A 19,333-nucleotide genomic window follows, 5' to 3' on the forward strand; every position below is an offset into this window, starting at 1 on the left:
CACATTTCCAGACAGAGATCAGTTCCTCTACACATCCCTCCGCCGCGATGACGTTATCGCCAAGTTGTTTCAAGATGTGGCAGATAACGAGGAGATAACTTGAGGGCCGCCTGAAATGTAGATCAGATACTAGACACGCCATCACTGCATCAGCCAAAATCTCATCACCTCTCCTCTGAACACAAGCCGTAACAGCTGTAAACTGGGGCTGAAACGATTACTCGAATAACTCCAATAATTCGATTACAAACAATCCTCGATGCAAAATGATTTGCCTCGAAGCTTCGTTAAATCAATGTTCCCAACGTTGTATTGCTGACGGACGGTGTTTCCACACGGATCATTATTATTGTCGCACACCAGACGCTGCTCAGTCTGCGGGCGGCACATGCCAGAGCGTAAATAGTGCGGGGCTAAGAGAAGAGACAGGCTGGAGAAAACCACAGAAAGCGTCCAAAGTTTGGAATCAGTTCAAACGTAGTTAAAACGAGAACTCTGTACAGTGTGAAAACCGAACTAGCTCACCACAATAATAGCACGACGTCAGTGCTTCAGCATCTCAACAGAAAACATTTCTCATCCATTCCACGAAGCGGACCCGACAAAAGTAAATCACGGAGTCGTATGGACGATGAAACTACACCAAACACAACAACTACCAAAAACAAAGACAAGAAAATACGTAGCAGTGACCACGATTTGATCTAAAGAGCCGACGTGTTGACTATCTTTTCGGAGAAACGGCTGATTGTTGCGCACCATTTTCTCTCTCTCTCTCTTTCACGGAGAAACAGCTGATCAACGATCTACTAGCATAAGTGTAACAGAGCTGTGTAGCATTGTAATCAAATATATAAATTAAAATAGATTGAGTATAATTAATATTTACATATACATATATTTACATATAGGCCTATATACAGATCAGTCTCAGGTTGAAACTTGTAGTTCTGAAAGTTAAGTTGCACAACTTAAGGTCATGTTTATGTATGTTTAATGTAGGCCTTAGTGTGAGGTTGATGTCATTTCAGAAAATGTTTTCTTTAAAAATGTTACAATGTAATATGGCACTTAAATGCACTTCATGTGTTTAGTTTTTTGAGAGATGATATTGTAAGCAATGTAGGCAGCAAAAATGTTGCTTTTTCCGACAATTTAACCAAATTATTGTTTATTATTGCTCTTGAATAAAGCAAAAGTATTTCTTATCCGATTACTCGATTAATCGATGGAATAATCGATAGCTGCAGCCCTACTGTAAACCAAACTGCACAGTTCTAAAATACAGCCAGAAAGTATGTATTTCACTGATTCTGCCCCCCATCATGCTTTGTTATAAACTTCATCTTAAACATCATGTTTGGATGTGGCGCTGTAGGCTTCTAATTGTTTTAACTGTAACTAAACGTCCCTGCTGGGATAATAAAGCTGATTTAATGTAGGAAGGGATCAATACAACTGGTATTATATGAAGTGCAAGCTCATATAAACTCACTTTACCTAATATATTACACATTAAGGAGTTTGCCCTTTCAAGCCTCAAACAATGATTCAAATAAAAAAATAACATTAAAAAGGTCCTATGACATGCTGCTTTTTGGATGCTTTTATATAGGCCTTAGTGGTCCCCTAATACTGTATCTGAAGTCTCTTTTATATAGGCCTTAGTGGTCCCCTAATACTGTATCTGAAGTCTCTTTTATATAGACCTTAGTGGTCCCCTAATACTGTATCTGAAGTCTCTTTTATATAGATCTTAGTGGTCCCCCTAATACTGTATCTGAAGTCTCTTTTATATAGGCCTTAGTGGTCCCCCTAATACTGTATCTGAAGTCTCTTTTATATAGGCCTTAGTGGTCCCCTAATACTGTATCTGAAGTCTCTTTTATATAGGCCTTAGTGGTCCCCCTAATACTGTATCTGAAGTCTCTTTTATATAGGCCTTAGTGGTCCTCTAATACTGTATCTGAAGTCTCTTTTATATAGACCTTAGTGGTCCCCTAATACTGTATCTGAAGTCTTTTATATAGGCCTTAGTGGTCCCCTAATACTGTATCTGAAGTCTCTTTCCCTAAATTCAGCCTTGGTGCAGAATTACAGCCACCAGAGCCAGTCCCACAATGAGCTTTCCTTAGGATGTGTCATTTCTGTGTCTGTAGCTTTAAATGCTATTGAGGAGGAGAGAGGGGGGGCAAGGCGGAGGGTAGGGGTGTGGCCTTGACCAACTGCCATGCTTCGCTTGTTTGCAAGCCATGATGTCTCTCTCTCATGGGTGGGCCAAATTCTCTGGGCGGGCAAAGCAGAGAAAGGGGAGGTAACCTTTCCCCTTATGACATCATAAAGGGAAGATTCCAGATCGGCCCATCTGAGCTTTCATTTTCTCAAAGGCAGAGCAGGATACCCAGGGCTCGGTTTACACCTATCGCCATTTCTAGCCACTAGGGGACCATAGGCAGGCTGGGGGAACGCATATTAATGTTAAAAAACCTCATAAAGTGAAATTTTCATGCCATGGGACCTTTAAATAGGCAGCCGCCAACAACATTAGGGGTCCTATTTTAACGATGTAGGCGCACGGCGTGAAGCTCCTGGCGCAGGTGCGCTTAGGGCGTGTACAAATCCACTTTTGCTAGTTTGACGGCGATAAAAAGGGTCTGTGCGCCGGGCGCATGGTTCAAAAGGGTTGTACTTAGTGTCTTCATTAATTCATAGGTGTGTTTTGGGCGTAACATGCAATAAACCAACCAGAGTGTCATCTCCCATTCCCTTTAAAAGCCAGGCGCGTTTGTACCTTGGCACTTTGCTATTTTGATGGCGGATTTGCTGAGCAGGAAGGAGAGATTTTCAGGAGAAGAAACTGATCTGCTTGTGCGTGAAGTGAAAGCCCGCGAGCAGATCATATCATGATACTATTTCACATTGCAATATTTTTATTTTTAATCTTTTGCATGTTTGTGTGCTGCTGTGCGTCCCAGTGTGTGTAACAAGCATAGCTGTGCACATTTTACTAATGCGCTGTTAAAATAACGTTATTGACTTCAGACCAGGTTTTTGTTGGTCAGTGGCGTGATCACTTTCCGGTGCCTCAAGATAGCAATACACCGAGAATTCACCTGAACACACCTCCCTGTAAAACCTGCACGGCAATGGGCGCAAAGATGGGCGCAGGTGCATTTGCTTTTTAAACGACGCGGGCGCAGGACGTGAAATTGACAACTGAGTCGGTCTTAAACTAGCAAAGACACTTTCGGGCTTTGCGCTGCACGGTGCCGGGTGTAAGATAGGGCCCTCCAAAAACAGAAGTCAACTGAGAAAACTCTCAGCACTGACAATACAAGCAAACATGGAAGTGGCTGAGGTGAAAACGACGGCGGCTAGCAGACATGCACAAGAGCAATGAATGAAAAAAAAAAAATCTTGTGCTCTTTTTTTAAGAGGTGGTAACGATTCCATTACGATAATCGTAATGGAATCATGAGACCAGAGAAGATTCACACCCCTAGTAAACGCACCAAATAATGTTGATGAGGAGTGAATGATCATGTTTCCCTGTTATGACAGCGCAGGCACCCTCTCACTGCGGTATGGAGGCCTCGTGCTCAGCTGAGAGACTGCTGTGTCACCTCCAACTTAGAAAAACTCATGACTCATCACTGCTCAGTCTGACTCATAAATATTACAAACAGCAAGCCATTATGGAAAAGGAATACTAAAATACCTTCAACAGAACAATTCTACACCACTATGAGCGAGACGGACACCTGGAAATTAGGTCCAATAATGCTAGGGATGGGTACCGGATTCAATACTTTTTATGCACCGACCAAATTGCCTCTAAAAGTATTGAGTATCGAAAAATGCCTCGTCATTCAATACCCAATTACAATACCTACGGAGTTAATCTCATCAGCGTCAGTGAGCTAATAAGCACGCAGCATGCTTCTACCAAGATCTTATAATGTCTGTGATTGGCTGTCTAACGCTACACGTCGTAGAGACACGCAGGAAAAACTCTACGTTACACACGTGTAAGAGCTGAAAAATAAATTAAAAGATTTGTGCCGTAATGTGTAATGTTGTAATTTTTTTAAATTGGTATTGAAAAAAAGTATGATTTAGGAACCAGTGCTGAAGTCACGGTATTGGTATCGACATTTTTTGAACGATACCCTTAATGCACCTTCTGTTGGCTGGAAGGGAGGAAACGCTGAGACGGAGAAGAGGCGATTGAAAAAAGTGTGCATATACGAGTTTAAGTATAAAAGTAAAAAAAAAAAAAAGCAAGCAGGTGCACTTGGTAGCAGACAGAGTGACGTCAGACAATGAAAACAAGAATGTTTCTCATGCCGCAGGAAGCTACATTTGGAAACAAATCACCAGATTATCCCCTCTTCTCAACATTCGATTCCTTCGCCCCCTCTCCTCTCATCTCAGTTGCCTCCCACCTGAGGTGCGAGTGGAGGAGGCGAGGAAGAGACACGAGGAGATAGGAGTCGAAGCAACAGGCACATCTGTGCTTGGGAGCCGTCATTTTAAAGCGACTTCAATGAAATGTGACGTGTGGTACAGCTGCCATGGTTTGCTGTGTCACGCCACTTTTTTTTTTACGTCACGGGTCCCAAAAAGACTTAGGATACACTAGGGCTGGGTAATCGTAGGTATCGTCTTTAATTTTGGATATCGTAATATCGCAATATGACAAAAGTGTTGTCTTTTCCTGGTTTCACAGGCTGTATTACAGTAAAGTGATGTCATTTCTCTTGTGTAAATATTTTGTAAGCAGCAATTATCAACCCTAAAATATCGCCGCAATATCGACATTGATGTATTTGGTCAAGAAGATCGTGATATTTGATTTTCTCCATATCACCCAGCTCCAGGATACACCTGTGCGTCCTGGCTCATAGCTCCTCCGGAAAGCCTCCTCTCCCCTCGAGATGCATTTTAGGAACTGAGACATCCCATTAACATGGCGCGCTGAGATGGGTTTTGGGGTCCCAGACAGGAGGCCGGAGGAGCGAGGAGACGAGGAGGCACAAAATGAACAAGAGAAATGAAAAGAGCCCTTTGCAGTTTAACTTCAGCATTACTGAATGGATCTACAACAACACAATGTTCTGAGACCTCTCTTTTCCTAACAGGTTCTTTTATATAGGATATTTTAGGTGCTTAAAGGCAGGGTTGGTAATTATTTCCAATATATATATTTTTTTATATATATTGTTGGAAATGGTCTTTACACCCCGACAGCTATAAATAACTTATGGACTCTGAAAAAGGAGCGAAAACGATCTATCTGTAGTTGCTGTGATCCTGTAAAAACGCCCACCAATCACAGCCTTGCGGTCCTCTTGGAAAGAACCAATGAAATGCCTCCTTGCCCGGCTCTACACCTCCCGTGTACGAGCCTGAGCTCAACGCGCGTCATCGCCACATTGCTACCAGCAGTCGTGTTTTCTTTAAACATCTAGTATGATAATAGGCGTTTGCTTACCGCTGAATGAGACGTGAAGTAAAACTGCGGTTCTTTCTGCGCTCTGCTATGAAGCAGTGACACAGCAGTGCTCATGCACGTCTGTGTGTGGGGACGAAGCCCCGAGGGCAGGGGGAGGGGTTAGACGGGGAGAAGCTACTTTCAAATCTTGCTAGCATTTCAACATTACCATCCCTCCCTTTAAGTACTACAAAGTACAACCATTTTGAGGTGGAGTTTGGTGGTTTCTAGTCTCGCATTGGCAGACCTTCCTCCACAGCGCCGCAAAGGAGGGTCTGGCTAGTCCACATTCCGGGATGGGAGAAAAAACGTGCTCTGGTTTATTGCCATTTCTTTAAACCAATCACAATCGTCTTGGGCGGCTCGGCAAAATAGCCTCGGGAAGGAACTTGTTTTGGTGGAACATGTGTACATTCAAAAGTTGTTTTTAGTTGTGCGACAAAAAACTCAGATTGGACAGATAGTCTAGCTAGCTGTCTGGATTTACCCTGCAGAGATCTGAGGAGCAGTTAACCGTAGTCCTCAGAAATTTAAGAGTTTAGAACGCCAACACAAAGAAAGAGGAAGGTGAGGGAAATCCGGCTGAAAATTAGGGACATCCGGCGGAATTTCCGGCGGCCACGGAGCAGATATAGTAGATCGTAGATATAGACTAGGTGGTTTCAGACCAAATGTGCAAGAGTGAGTAGTTTGCGTAGTAGGTAGGTAGGTAGTGCCCAGAATGAAGAGCAGCACTTTATCCAACACAGCAGCTAACTACCATCCCATAGACTACATCAGCATGTGAGCAATTACAATATTGATATTCTGACCCAGTGTCCTCATGCTCTGATATTTTCTGCCATGCTTGAGATTCTTTTGTAAAACTTCCAGAACTTTGTAAATCAGAGAAGCCCAAATTACCCTTTTCTCCTCTCTTCTGTCCTGTACAATTCTAATGCTCACTGCAACTTGCTGTCAAAATGCCAGCTGCTCTCTCTCCATTGAAAATAATGGCCTTGCTCTGTGCAATGTTGCACTTGCACTTTTGGTGCGAGAGCCCCGTTAGCATTAGATCAGTACTCTGTTGCCAACAGAGCTGAAAGCATTTGTCTTACCGCTGTCTTATATTACAGGATCCTCCATTCATGCGCGAAAAATAGTAACACAGAACACACTCGCACCCGGATCTGATGTTCAGCTGGGTCACTGTATTAAAAAGGGCTCAGGAATATGTCCAGAATTGACACGCTAAACACCCTCGAGATTGAAGCTAAAAAACATTATCATGTATTATTTAGTATCAAAGCTGCTGCGTATAAAGGTTTTTATAATGACCTACTTTTCTAGTGTGTGTGTGTGTGTGTGTTCGTGTGTGTGTGTGTGTGTGTGTGTGTGTGTGTAAAACAAACCTGCTGCTTGTCCTTCTTGTGTATTTTCATCTTCTATCCCTTCACTGCATCTGTTGACACAGAAGGACAGAATTCGGATTACTTCCCGAAATGAACACAAAAACAAAAACCGGGACAACGTACTGCTGTATGACGTCGCACAATGTAGCTGCGAGTAAAGTTCTGTAAAGTCGAATGCTCAAAAGAAATGAAGATGATTCGACCAAATTCAACATACTCTACTACACAAAGCAATTTCAAATTATGATAAAACACCCACAAGTGGGACATACTAAAATACATATAAGGAGTTATGCTCAGGTTTTAAAATTGGATTCTCAACAGCTAACCTTTCCAACCCATATTAGGAAACTGTTTGCTCAGCCAAATGTTTGAGCAATAACTTTCTTTTGCTTTTTTTTTATTGCGGTTGCGCACATTAACTCCTGATAGGGAAACCCATTTGACACAGAATGCATTTTCAAATGTGTCGTTCTTGGTGTTGACAGGGCCCAATTGAGCACTTACTGTATGCGCAGCTAGAAGGTCTAACAGACAAAGGATCACCTGTTCAAAGACGTGGCACGTTTTAAATGTGCTTTATGCTCATAAAAAAACAAACAAAAAACAGCCAATAACCACTGACGCTTTATCAATATGGCCATAATCGGTCTGCTATTGTTTATTGCTGTTTCTGAGTCCCATCCTGAGTGGGGAAACAGAGAGGGGAGTGTGGTCCATGAACATCTTTCTACACAAAAAAGCAGCAATCGCACAACAACCAGATCTACAAAATACCAAAAGCTAGAATACATAGTACACATCGCTGCCACAGATATCAGCATGCTGGAAACGTTCCACCAAAAAAAAAAAAAAAAAAAAAACTGTTAAGTTATCTAACTGGCAACAGAGCAGAAGTTCCGCTTGTGATTCAACACTGAAATAGCACGTTTTCACTTATTTTGCATTGAATGCACTCCCAAAATCTAAAAACAGTTATCTGATGATCATTGACAACCTTGATGCTCACAGCAGGGATCAGTACAGAAACAGATTCAGGAGTAATCTCATTTTTGTAGGAATAGTACTGTAGTAGCATCAGGAGTGCCAAGGTTACATCTATTAAGGCAGTTACACACCGACCAGACGGCCGACCATTGGCAGAAAAGGCAGTTGGACTGATCATTCTCCCAAATGTTGGTCAACAAAAAGTGCCTCGGAACACACCAAAGTGACGAGACGTAATACGTCTCCATAACAGCAGGTGGCGCTAATCTGTATTGTCGCCCAAAAAATGAAAACCGGCAGCTGATTGGACGAACGCGTCACGTGGGTCTGGTTTCTCCGGAAATTCAAAGACAGACTGTCATGGCGGCTTGTTCAGATTACGATCTCATATTGTACTAAAATAGTTCACCGAAACGTGTTTCTGAAAACATTTTAAGTGAGAAATAGGCCATGCAGTTGCTGAATCTGTCTTCATTTCAGATCAACAAAGGTCAGTTTTTGATGATCAGATTTTGAGGGGCTTAGTCACGCTCATTCCGCTCGGCACGGAACACACCAAACAGACTTGAGAAATAGGCCATGCAGTTGCTGAATCTGTCTTCATTTCAGATCAACAAAGGTCAGTTTTTGATGATCAGATTTTGAGGGGCTTAGTCACGCTCATTCCGCTCGGCACGGAACACACCGAACAGACTCGAGTCACCGACCTCGCCAGACTGTCCGACGGCGGATTATCGGCTCTGTGTGTAGCTGCCTTTAGCTGTACTGTATGCTGCTGAAACACTACAGTGCAGTGTGTCTGCGTTTCTTAACCAAGTACCTGGGGAATTACATGTTCTACAAGTGGTTTTCCCCCATGAGTAGGACTGGGCTGCGAGAACCGGTTCCAACTTGGAGTAGTAGTTTTTTTTTTTGTTTTTTTTTTATAAATTGGAAAGGTTTGGAAAATTTGGTTTCGAATCCGATCATCGGTTCCAAATTACCCGCAAGTTTTTTTCCGTAAGCGGCCGCCGTACTTCCAGGCACTTCTTGTGTTGCAGCCACGGAGCACTGCAAGCGGCGCTCTAATGAGGCTTTATTTTAAGAATAAAATGTCCTTTTATCTGTGAAATAAGCATGTGACCCATTTGAACTCCACCCCTCAAAGAACCGGAATCGAGAATCGATAAGAACCAGAATCGACACGAAGAAGCGGAATTGGAATCAGAATTGTTCAAATCAAAAACGATGCTCCAACCAAACCCGAGACCCATCGAGACAGAATTCTTACCAGCACTAATGCAGAAGAAGAGGGAGAAAAGATTCTACGATAGTTACAACTTGAGCTTTTACTGAGGTTTTAAGTGGAAATGTTGCTGGTGGTGTTGGTTTCGGGCTGCAACGTAAATAAATGAGTTGAAACGGATTCATTTCTAAATAACCAGAACATTCTCACACAGCTCCCCGCTACATCTAAGGCGCTTTTAGAAAACGTAGGTACAGTAGCAGTACTGTATGACAACGGTGGGGTTGGTTTCATGCTGAAATATGGGAGGTGGAAGCCACAGCCAATAGATTTCATTCAACTCCATGCCTCTCTAGAACATTACCGAAAACTCATTCAAAACCTCCACTTCCAGGACGTTTCACTCCCGTTATGCAAATGAATGAGTTCCCATCATCTGATGACAAAAGAAAAATGTTGGGTATTGACTTTAGGATGTGAGTCAACAGGCAGCCTCTGCACACTTATTACATATTATTTTCAATTCCAAGGACACACTGTTCTCAGTGTAAGTTATACAATTTTAGCTGAAAAAGACAAAGATTTATAACTGTGAAAGCTCAAATTAGAGATAGGAAAAAAAACTCAAAGACAATGACAACTCTGTTTAGAGCTTCAGGGGAAACTCTGGATTCAGTGTCTTGCCCAAGGACACCTTGACATGGGACTGCAGGGCCAGGGATTGAACTACCAACCTTCTGACTGGCAGGCGACCGCTCTACCACTGAACCATAATCTTTAAGTGTACGTACGGCCAGAAGCCAAAAATGAAATCAGATTTATAAAACCGTGCGTACGCACATCTGTAAGCAATGTTCATATTATAAATCACAGATTACCCACAAGTGTGCGGACGTGAATCAGCCTCTTATCCCGCCCTGTAAACGCCCATTTTTAACCATAAATAGTCAATGCAAAGCACCTCATGAATGCTGATCAGTGTGTTAATGACCCCGGCAGTTTTTCTTTTGTTACGCCGAATCACGACGACTGGCGGGGGAAAAGAAAAAACTTCTCAGACGCTTGGGAATTGCTGCAAATTGAATTATAATTTCGGCCTGTTCTCGCACAGTGTAGGGAAACCTGATCTATAGACTACCTATATTAATGATACTGTCCAAAACGGCAGGCATTGCGGCACTCGATATATCAGACCAATAGGATAAGATTTAAAAGAACTATATTTTATATCCAAACAAGCCTTACTGATAAAGTTGAAGGTTATATATAATATTTATATAAAAACACTGTGTGCCATTTGACAGCCGGTTGCCCCCAGAGTGGCGAGGACCTGTATTTGGCCCGGAATGGCACGGTTCCAGCGCGTTGCCCTCTCTACTGGACCCAATTCAGTACATAGATCCAAGAGCTCAGCTTTAGGGAATTTAAATCGCCATATTAGCCGGTCATCGTCATGGTCCCTGAAGTCTCTTTCTCTCCTGATTCTTCCATTGGCGTAGTCCTCCTGCAGGGCCAGCAGTGTCATCATGCAGCATTACACACGAGGGGTTCACCGCAGTATTTATAATGGTTTTAAAACAATTTGTGATTGTTAACACCTTGCCAACATTACAGCATCAACTGGTGTTATCCCCAACCCCGAGATACAATTTAAAGATTAAAGACTAATAGGCAAACAGACTTTTCTTCATGCAGGTTTTGTCACAAACAGTATTAAAGTTAGGACCGATAACGAGGCCATTAAGTGTAACGATTGCGCGGGAGCTTAACGGCTGTATTTCCAGACTTTGACATTTGATGATATATGCACAGTATTAAAGACAGATATTTAGTTTTTTAAGTGTTCTGCCATTATCTATAATGGTAGGGTATTTGATGCTGTCCTGTATTCCATGCACTCGGGCCATCTCCTCCTCCTGCGCTCCGTAGCGGACAATGTGACGGTGAGACAACGCCGATTAAATGTTTAGAACAAATTTTTATTCGAGATTCGAGTTGGATTTTACAAGGTGTTTATGATACAATTATCACTCAGTACTCAAATAACACTGCTGGATTTAATCTTCATGGTAACGTGGATGATATGGAGTGAAGAAATGTGCGTGAGGCATCAATACTTTTATATTTATAGTTATTCCCGCATTTACTTTCTGCAGTCTGACTTCAGTTCACCACCTCACCATCTGCGTCGCCAATTCCCTTCGTCTCCATAATGTGCGTACACATGGGTCAGAGTTTACGTGTTCCCACACTCCTTTGCGTAGGAAGTGGCGTACGCACATTTTCAGCCCCGTTTTGTGCGTACGCCACGTTTATAAATGAGACCCCAGCACTGTAGGCCTTCAGGCTTTCCCGTGAGTACAATGCGGTACTGATGATGAGATGTTGAAAATAACCTCTTAATGTGAAGTAAATTACAACATAACATGAATGCAAATTAAATCCCAGCACACCGTCAGTTTTAACATCTTAAGTCAAGTCTCATTGAGACACAGAGTACCTATCGGTCTGTCAATCTGTGTGTGCATACCTCCACCCTTCAAACATCCATTTTCCTCAGTGTATAAGCTTCTCTGCACCAGAAATAATCCTGAGTGAGTCAGTCTTTAGCCCGTTTCAATCGGTTTGATCTGCCCTTTGCAATTCCATGAAAATAAAAGACACTTTTTATCATCACTGAAAACAGTAACCCCCCCCCCCACATCCTACCAAGTACACACTGAGGATTGCTGCACTGCACAAAGTAGGTTATGAAAACTGAGCCATTCCAAACAACCAGTATTTACAGGTCCATACTTGTGTTTTGGGTTTCTACAAACAGATCATTTTTCCTCATACCTGTATTCACCCTTTGTCTGAAACGCTCCGTTTTAGCGCCCGTCTCTAAAATAAAATCCACATTGTGGTTGTGACATCACAACGTACAGAAGTACTGACGGCTCGTTTAAAAGCACAGTTTCTGAATACGGGCTGTGTACATTTCTCTATGGATTTTGATCCTTACAGTATTTTTATTGCGCCTCGACCTGCTTTATTATTTTAAAAAAAACAACAAAAAAAAAAAACATGGAAATGTCATTTTTTACTATATGGGAGCTTTAAGTTGCTTTAAGTGTCATTTTTTATATTCCTGTAGTTAATTACTTTCTGAGAATGTAAATGTTTTAAATAATTTTATTTTGGAGCCATTTAAAAAAAAAAAAAAGTGACATTATTATTTTTGACATGTTTTTATCAGGTCCTGTAGCTTTAGAAATCTAAGCTAGGACAAACACAGTCATCAGGAGCCATGTGCAACAAGTGAAGCAGGAAAGCTACAATCCCGTTAACACTAAACTACATGTCAGCCTTATCTAGCCCGGCAGGTTCCCATTTTTAGACAGACAGCTCACACACACACCTGTCTCCACCAGCCTGCACACAACAGGTAATGCATCCATCCAGAGAGGGGGTTCTCTCCTTATTTGCACTTCTTGAGATTTCTTCCATTTTTTTATGTTTTACATTTTTTTCCTGCTAACAGGGTTTAACACAGAGTGTTGTAATCTATACAGGTTGTAAAGCCTCTTGGTTAAAATGAAAACTCTCATGTGGAGACTACAAAAAGGCACTAACCAAACTTAAACACAGAGTAAATGAAAGAGACGCTACGTTCAGACTACAGGCAAATCCGATTTGTTTCACAAATCAGATCTTTCAGACAGACTGTCTGCACTGGTATTTGCAAGGGATCACATCCAATTTGTGTGTCCAGACATCACCAACCTATCTGCACGGATTGCCCATGGGCGTAACTGTTATCTAACAATTTAGGGGGGGGGGGGGAGACAATAAACATAAAATTTCTGAAGAGCAATTTTTGAAGGGGACACAAATAATACAGCCACAATTATACTTGTAGAGGATGTGTGTACACAGAGTGTCCCTTAATACTATCATTAGTGTAGCATGGATTACCTTTGTGCAGTCACTAAGATCTGAACTAAAAACGGTGCTCCTGTCCACTGTGCTGGTGCTAGCAATATCATCTCCTTGCGCTGCTCTTTCTGGATCTGTCCCTGGTTCTGACCTTTTCTCTACACTGTCTCAGAACAGTCTGACTCCTGGAAAGGAAAAAAAAATATGTTTCCCATACTTGTAGTAACTACCTCATCCAACCAAATAGCAATACTACTATGAAGACTTAAATCACACTTGTTAAATTAGCTGATCATAATTACTGAGCCACTGGTAAAGCTCATCTGCTAACCCTGACAGCCACCTCCAAAAATATGAACTAAGCTCAACACACTTACCTACCTACACCGGACTGTCCCTGGTCTCCCTGAGAGACTCTCCACCTGACTGTCCCTGGTCTCCCTGAGAGACTCTCCACCTGACTGTCCCTGGTCTCCCTGAGAGACTCCACCAGACTGTCCCTGGTCTCCCTGAGAGACTCTCCACCTGACTGTCCCTGGTCTCCCTGAGAGACTCCACCAGACTGTCCCTGGTCTCCCTGAGAGACTCCACCAGACTGTCCCTGGTCTCCCTGAGAGACTCCACCAGACTGTCCCTGGTCTCCCTGTTCCTCAGTTCTTTCTGTCTCCTTTGCCTGTGACATAGTGACGTTAGAATTTCCATAAGCACCCATTCTTATAAAGAGGTTACCAAATTCTCTTGATAGGACTTATTGTACTTACTTGGCGTTTTGATGCACTGAAAAAGGATCTTATGTCTGTTTATCTTTTCTGTGTCATCTATTTTATTTATTTTTTAATATAAATCAATCAATTATCATCATCATCTGCATAAGTATAGGCACAATCCATAACCCAAGGCTACATGAGTGACGCAAAAGACACTTTGAAATCCGATTTGAGCAGCCTGAACGTCCTGACTGTAGGAACCTGATTGGAATCGGATTATGAACCACCTCCAGATGTGGTTTGGATCTGATTCTGCTGTGGCTACCCAACGATGGAGTGGCTTTGGGCGAGTAATCACTCTATATTTTGATTTATGTAACGAAATATGGGGTGGGTCGCCAGGCACCACAACACAATAGAGGCTGCAGACTTTTGCGTTTTTACCCTTTAGACGGGGACGCGACTGTGGAGCGCTTTTAAGATTTCCACTCCGGAGGTCGGTTTCACTTTTTTGCGTTTTTAAGCCCCAAAAACGCGGTCGCCGTCTAAACGATAAAATATTTTGACATTTTCACCCGCGAGCGTTTTCGTGTAAACAGGGCCTTATACAAAACATGACAGCAAATTTACAACATTTTCTGGAATTATTCTTAAAATGAATATGAATCATTGTAAGGTGCAACACACACTTAGTGGCCACCTATCAAATCAGTAATAAGCATATACAGTAGTTAAATGAATACTTCTATGATCAAAACTGATTATGTTTCTGGCTCGGTTTGTCCGTTTGTCAGCAGGATTACAGAAAAACTACTGTGCCTATTTTTATGAAACTTGGTGAAAGGGTGTAGGATGGGCCAAGGAAGAACGGGGTACCCCCAGGGTCCTCCAAGTTAAATGTAAGACTTCTTAAGACCTTCTTAATACCACCTAGGATGAAACTGAATGCCAACTTCACAGCCATATCATGGAAAACCAGTGTCGATTTTTAGCCCCAGAAAATATTTACCAAGTTACGTGAATTTAATAAAACATTTTATTATAACACACATTCATATTAGCGGCGATAAGGAGTTGGGCTCCGAGAAAAAATTAAGACCTTTGTAAGCAATATTCAATGCTTTTAAGTCCTTATTTTTAGAATATTAAATGTAAAGACTTTTTTTAATACTTTTAAGACCCTGTGGGTACCCTGAAGAACCCATTACCTTTAGAAGATCCGACTCACAGGGCGGACAAAAATAGTTTGTCATTTGAGTTGACATTGCGAGATAGGGCATTTGTGCTGCATTCATGTGGTGTTGGAATAATTGGAAAAATTCACACTGCATTAACATTGTGAGATAGGCTATTTGTGCTGCATGCATGTGGTTTCCTAATCAGTGAGCAGCAAAAGTCTGCATTGAGTCACATGTTTTTCCTTGACCATCTTACATAGGTTCTAGTTGGGCGCACCCCCCAGGTAAATGGAGACCCGCCCAGGTAGATACAATCCAAATTAAATTTTCTATGGATATTCTAGGATATACTGTGTTGCCTCTTTTGTACTTTTTTTTCCAGATATCTAAAACATTACGCAACCCCTTTTTGGTTGCAATCTCTAGTCCAGGGATCTTCAACAGGGGGTCCGGGACCCCTAGGGGGGGTCCTCAGAGCCACTGCAGGGGGGCCTCCAAATTATTGTTAATTTTTGAAAGTTTTTTTCAAAAATTAAAAAGTCTTAATGATTCCAACATATTATTAGTAAATATAAATCCCCACTGATGATAGGCTTATTGGCCAATAGGTGATGTAGTCACTAAGGCGGCCATCCACAGATACAGTTCATCCTAAAGGACTGACTGTTCCACGTGTGTGTTTAACATTCAAACGTGATTTAGAGGCTATTTGAATAGCTTAGTGTTCTATGCAAAAAGGGTATCTATAAGTGCTCTAGGCTGCCCTAAAAGTTGTAAGACCAGATTAATATGCAACTTCATTTTATACAATGCATGTAGTAGGGGGTCCCTGACCCGTCTCTTTCAGTTAAGGGGTCCTTGGCTTAAAAAAACGTTGAAGAGCCCTGCTCTAGTCAATTCTCAGGGATTTTGTCGAGAACATTCATCTCGACACATTTTAAGAGTGCAAACTCTTCCAGGCAGGACAACAAGGATAACCGAAGCATCTTTGTTTCCGATGGATTGTGCGCTTTACGGGGAACATTCGACTAAGACAGACAGATGTTCATTTTGCAGCCGTTTTAACGAGCTCTGCAGTACACACTGGCAGTAAGTCAAGTTTGTGAACAACACAACGGCACACAAAGTGCTGCTTAAACAAGAGAACAGTCGTCAGAAAGCAGGTGTGTGCACGTTTTGTATGCTTTTAATGCAAGCGTAGCATTTCAGTCGCCTGTGCTTAGGTTGACTTTTAATCCAGGTGAGAAGTTTATTTGGAGGTTTTATTACTGGTTCTTTTTTTTTAAGATTTGGGCTTTTCCGCCTTTAATGGACAGGACAGCTAGGTGAGATTGGGGGGAGAGAGGGGCAAGACATGCAGGAAATCGTCACAGGTCAGACTCGAACCCTGGACCTCTGCATCGAGGCATAAACCTCTCAGTATATGTGCGCCTGCTCTACCAACTGAGCCAACCCGGCCACAGCATATCAGTTTTACACAAGTTAACTAGTAGTGGTGTAATGACACTGATAACGATCGATCTGGATCGATATATTGATTCAATGAGCAACGATCCAATATCATCGATGCAAAGTAAAATGATCAACAAAAAAATATTAGATCGTGCAGATCGAAAGAAAAGGGGGGGATGACGCGCAGCAAAGGGACGCAGGTTCATATCATCTTTAAGACGTGCCTTTATTTTGAAAGGTCTTGAACTTCATATGTATTCTTTTTATTAAAAAGTATTTTTATTTTTTCGTTTAAAAAGGCTGGAATAGCTCAGTAATACAATTGTTAAATCATATTTTAATTGCTTTTTGTGAGTTGATATAAATGGAAGTGAATGTGTTAAATGGGCACATGATATGGTCTCATATCGATCACACTGTATCGTTGTCCAAAGAATTCATATAATATCGTATGGTGATCAAATTTGTGCTATACCGCCTATTAAGTCAGGTGAATATCTGCAGGTATATATGGAAGTTTGGATAAACAAAAAGCTTAATGCCCACTCCCTCCATCATTCATTTAAAGCTCAAGTCCGTAACTTTTTGATATTAATGAACGTCCGTTACATTCAAGCCACTGCCAAATGAGTTGCTACAAAGCTAATTAAGACTATCAGCTCCACACAACACTCTCTGTATTTCTCAGTATGGCTTTGTTCAGAACATGGTGACGTCCGGTGACTTTCCCGCGCAGAAGCTCGAGTGAAGATAATGACCTCTTCTGAAGAGTCCATCATGTTTTTGTAATCCTCTGTGTCCTCCTTGGCTACTAGCAACTGTGTGATCACAGAAGGCTTGTATCATGTGGAAGCGCCGACAGTTTTGTTGTCATTACTTAGAATTCCTCATTGGGGGGGGGGGCGACAGAAACTCTGCACTATAGCTTTAACTTTCTCATCCCCTTCAAAACATCTCCCCTAGAAAGCCAGTGTTTTCCCTGAGTTCGTCAAAGAGGCAGAGGGGTTTAGGGGTCTTTCCTCAAGAAAATGTGATGATTTTCAATAAAAAGATTATGCAATTTGACATAATTTTGGACCATTATCACCACCATATCTGTGTCTAAAACTTTGGAAAAGCTAGAGCAGAAAATAACACAAAAAAGCTTAAAGACTAAACTTGTTAAAAAAAAGTCCACCAACAATCAATGGATGGTTTGATGCTTCTTTTTTTTTTTAAACATTTTTGGCGCTTTTCCCCCACATTTCACATTCATTTAGCTTAGGTGCTGCCAAAAAACAGCTTGGGTGCTCCGCATTTACACTCCATACATGACATCCAGCAGACTCGTCCTTTCGCTGCTAACACATGGATGATACTCTGCAGCAGCAGCAGCCAGGCACTCCCACCACCTGTCTCACTGTACCATCAAGGATGACTGCAGCATCTGCACAGAAGTGCCATCTTTAAAAGTGACACTTAATCCTCCTTACACTAGAAATACTGTACTTTCTGTCAATTAAGTTGTTTAATTGCAAGTGAAGGAGACAATCCGTCTGTGATTGTGTCAATTATTATTTTTCCTCATTACACACCGGTCATGAAGACCAGCAAACACTAGGGCTGGGCAACGGAAAAAATTCCCGGATCCTACGAGTATCGAAAAATGATTTATCTTTTGGTGCCAAATGCGTCCGAGCGCGTAAGCGCAAGCTTATCTGTCCTCTGCTTATTGACACAGAGCGGAGCTCCGACCGACACGCGCACGCAGACACAGTAAACTACGTCGGCTCTGCAGTTTTGTTGAAGTCACAGAGAGTCACGGCAATGCCGATAAAGTGGTTTCAAGCGTGGTTACAGTTTTTAAAAACTTCACGCAGACAGCATTTGCTGCGATATGATATTAATGGCGAGCCGAAAGCGGTCGCGTGCTGTTGTTTTACACTTCCTCTGAGACAAGCAGGCACAACAGTGGTTTCTGTGCCCTGATGACTGACTGACGTCGTAAGGAAAGGCAACTTCTACAGCACCTTTCAGCAACAAGGCAATTCAATTACATTCCTTTGCACTTAAGTTAGTTCTTCATTAGTTCAATGTTGACAACAGGGCAGTCACCAAGTTTATTGTTAAGGTTTGTGTCATTATGCAGTCTGCACTAAAAAGTCTTTGTTCTTTACATTCCTTTGCATTTTAGTTAGTTCAAGATTAGCCTGTACACAATGCCATGTGTTTATTTACTTTTTATAATATGTTCATGTTGTGGCAAAAAGGTTTCTCTTTTTTTGTTAATTTTTAAAGTTGGGATTGATACCAATCCTGAGTATCTGACTGGCGCACCCCTATCCAAAAGCACAACCAATTGCATTAATGTTACTCTGAGTGAGCAGTGTTACCAGAATTTTTTTAATTTTGATAACCGTTTTGATTCACAATTAAGGTGGAAAATAAAAGTTTTGTTTAATGTATTTTTGTTGATGTTGAAATGGATTTTAAAAACATATGGTATCGAAAAAAGTATCGTTAAAAGAACCGGCATCGAAACGGAGGTATCGAAATTGGCACCGGATCGAAAGATTTTGAACGATGCCCAGCCCTAGCAAACACACAGAAGTGGAGCACACATACTTAAAAAATGCAGCTGTATATTTTTTTCCAAACAGGGAAAGAAACCCTGTCTGTTTTAATAAAAGTGCTTGTGACATCTCACACGTGGCTTTGACTTACAAAAGAACAACAACAACAACAAAAAGAATACCCAGATATTTATCGTGTGTCACCATTCAGCAGGAAAATACTGAGATATGATTTTTGGTCCAGATCGCCCAGCCCTACAATCCACATAGAAAAGGTACATTTTCTTTCTAGCTCAAAAATTCACTATATCTGGAATCAGTGTTTTAGTCCCCTCTAAAATCGCTTCCGAAAATCCCATATCGGTGGGACTCTACTAACAAAACGAAAGCCAACCCTTATCATCCAAAGCCATCAGATTAGCCCTCATA

General features: G+C 41.7%; 1 protein-coding gene across 1 annotated transcript in view; it reads right to left on the minus strand.

The window, feature by feature from the left end:
* chd6 (chromodomain helicase DNA binding protein 6) overlaps positions 1 to 19,333 on the minus strand; it is a 165,742-nt gene that overhangs the window by 129,694 nt on the left and 16,715 nt on the right. The window contains 1 exon segment of the mRNA XM_078249261.1: positions 6,886 to 6,935. Coding sequence (XP_078105387.1) covers positions 6,886 to 6,915 — 30 coding nt within the window. The 5' untranslated portion in view covers positions 6,916 to 6,935.

The sequence above is a fragment of the Sander vitreus genome, chromosome 4 (genome assembly GCF_031162955.1).
Source record: "Sander vitreus isolate 19-12246 chromosome 4, sanVit1, whole genome shotgun sequence".
Taxonomy (NCBI): Eukaryota; Metazoa; Chordata; class Actinopteri; order Perciformes; family Percidae; genus Sander; species Sander vitreus.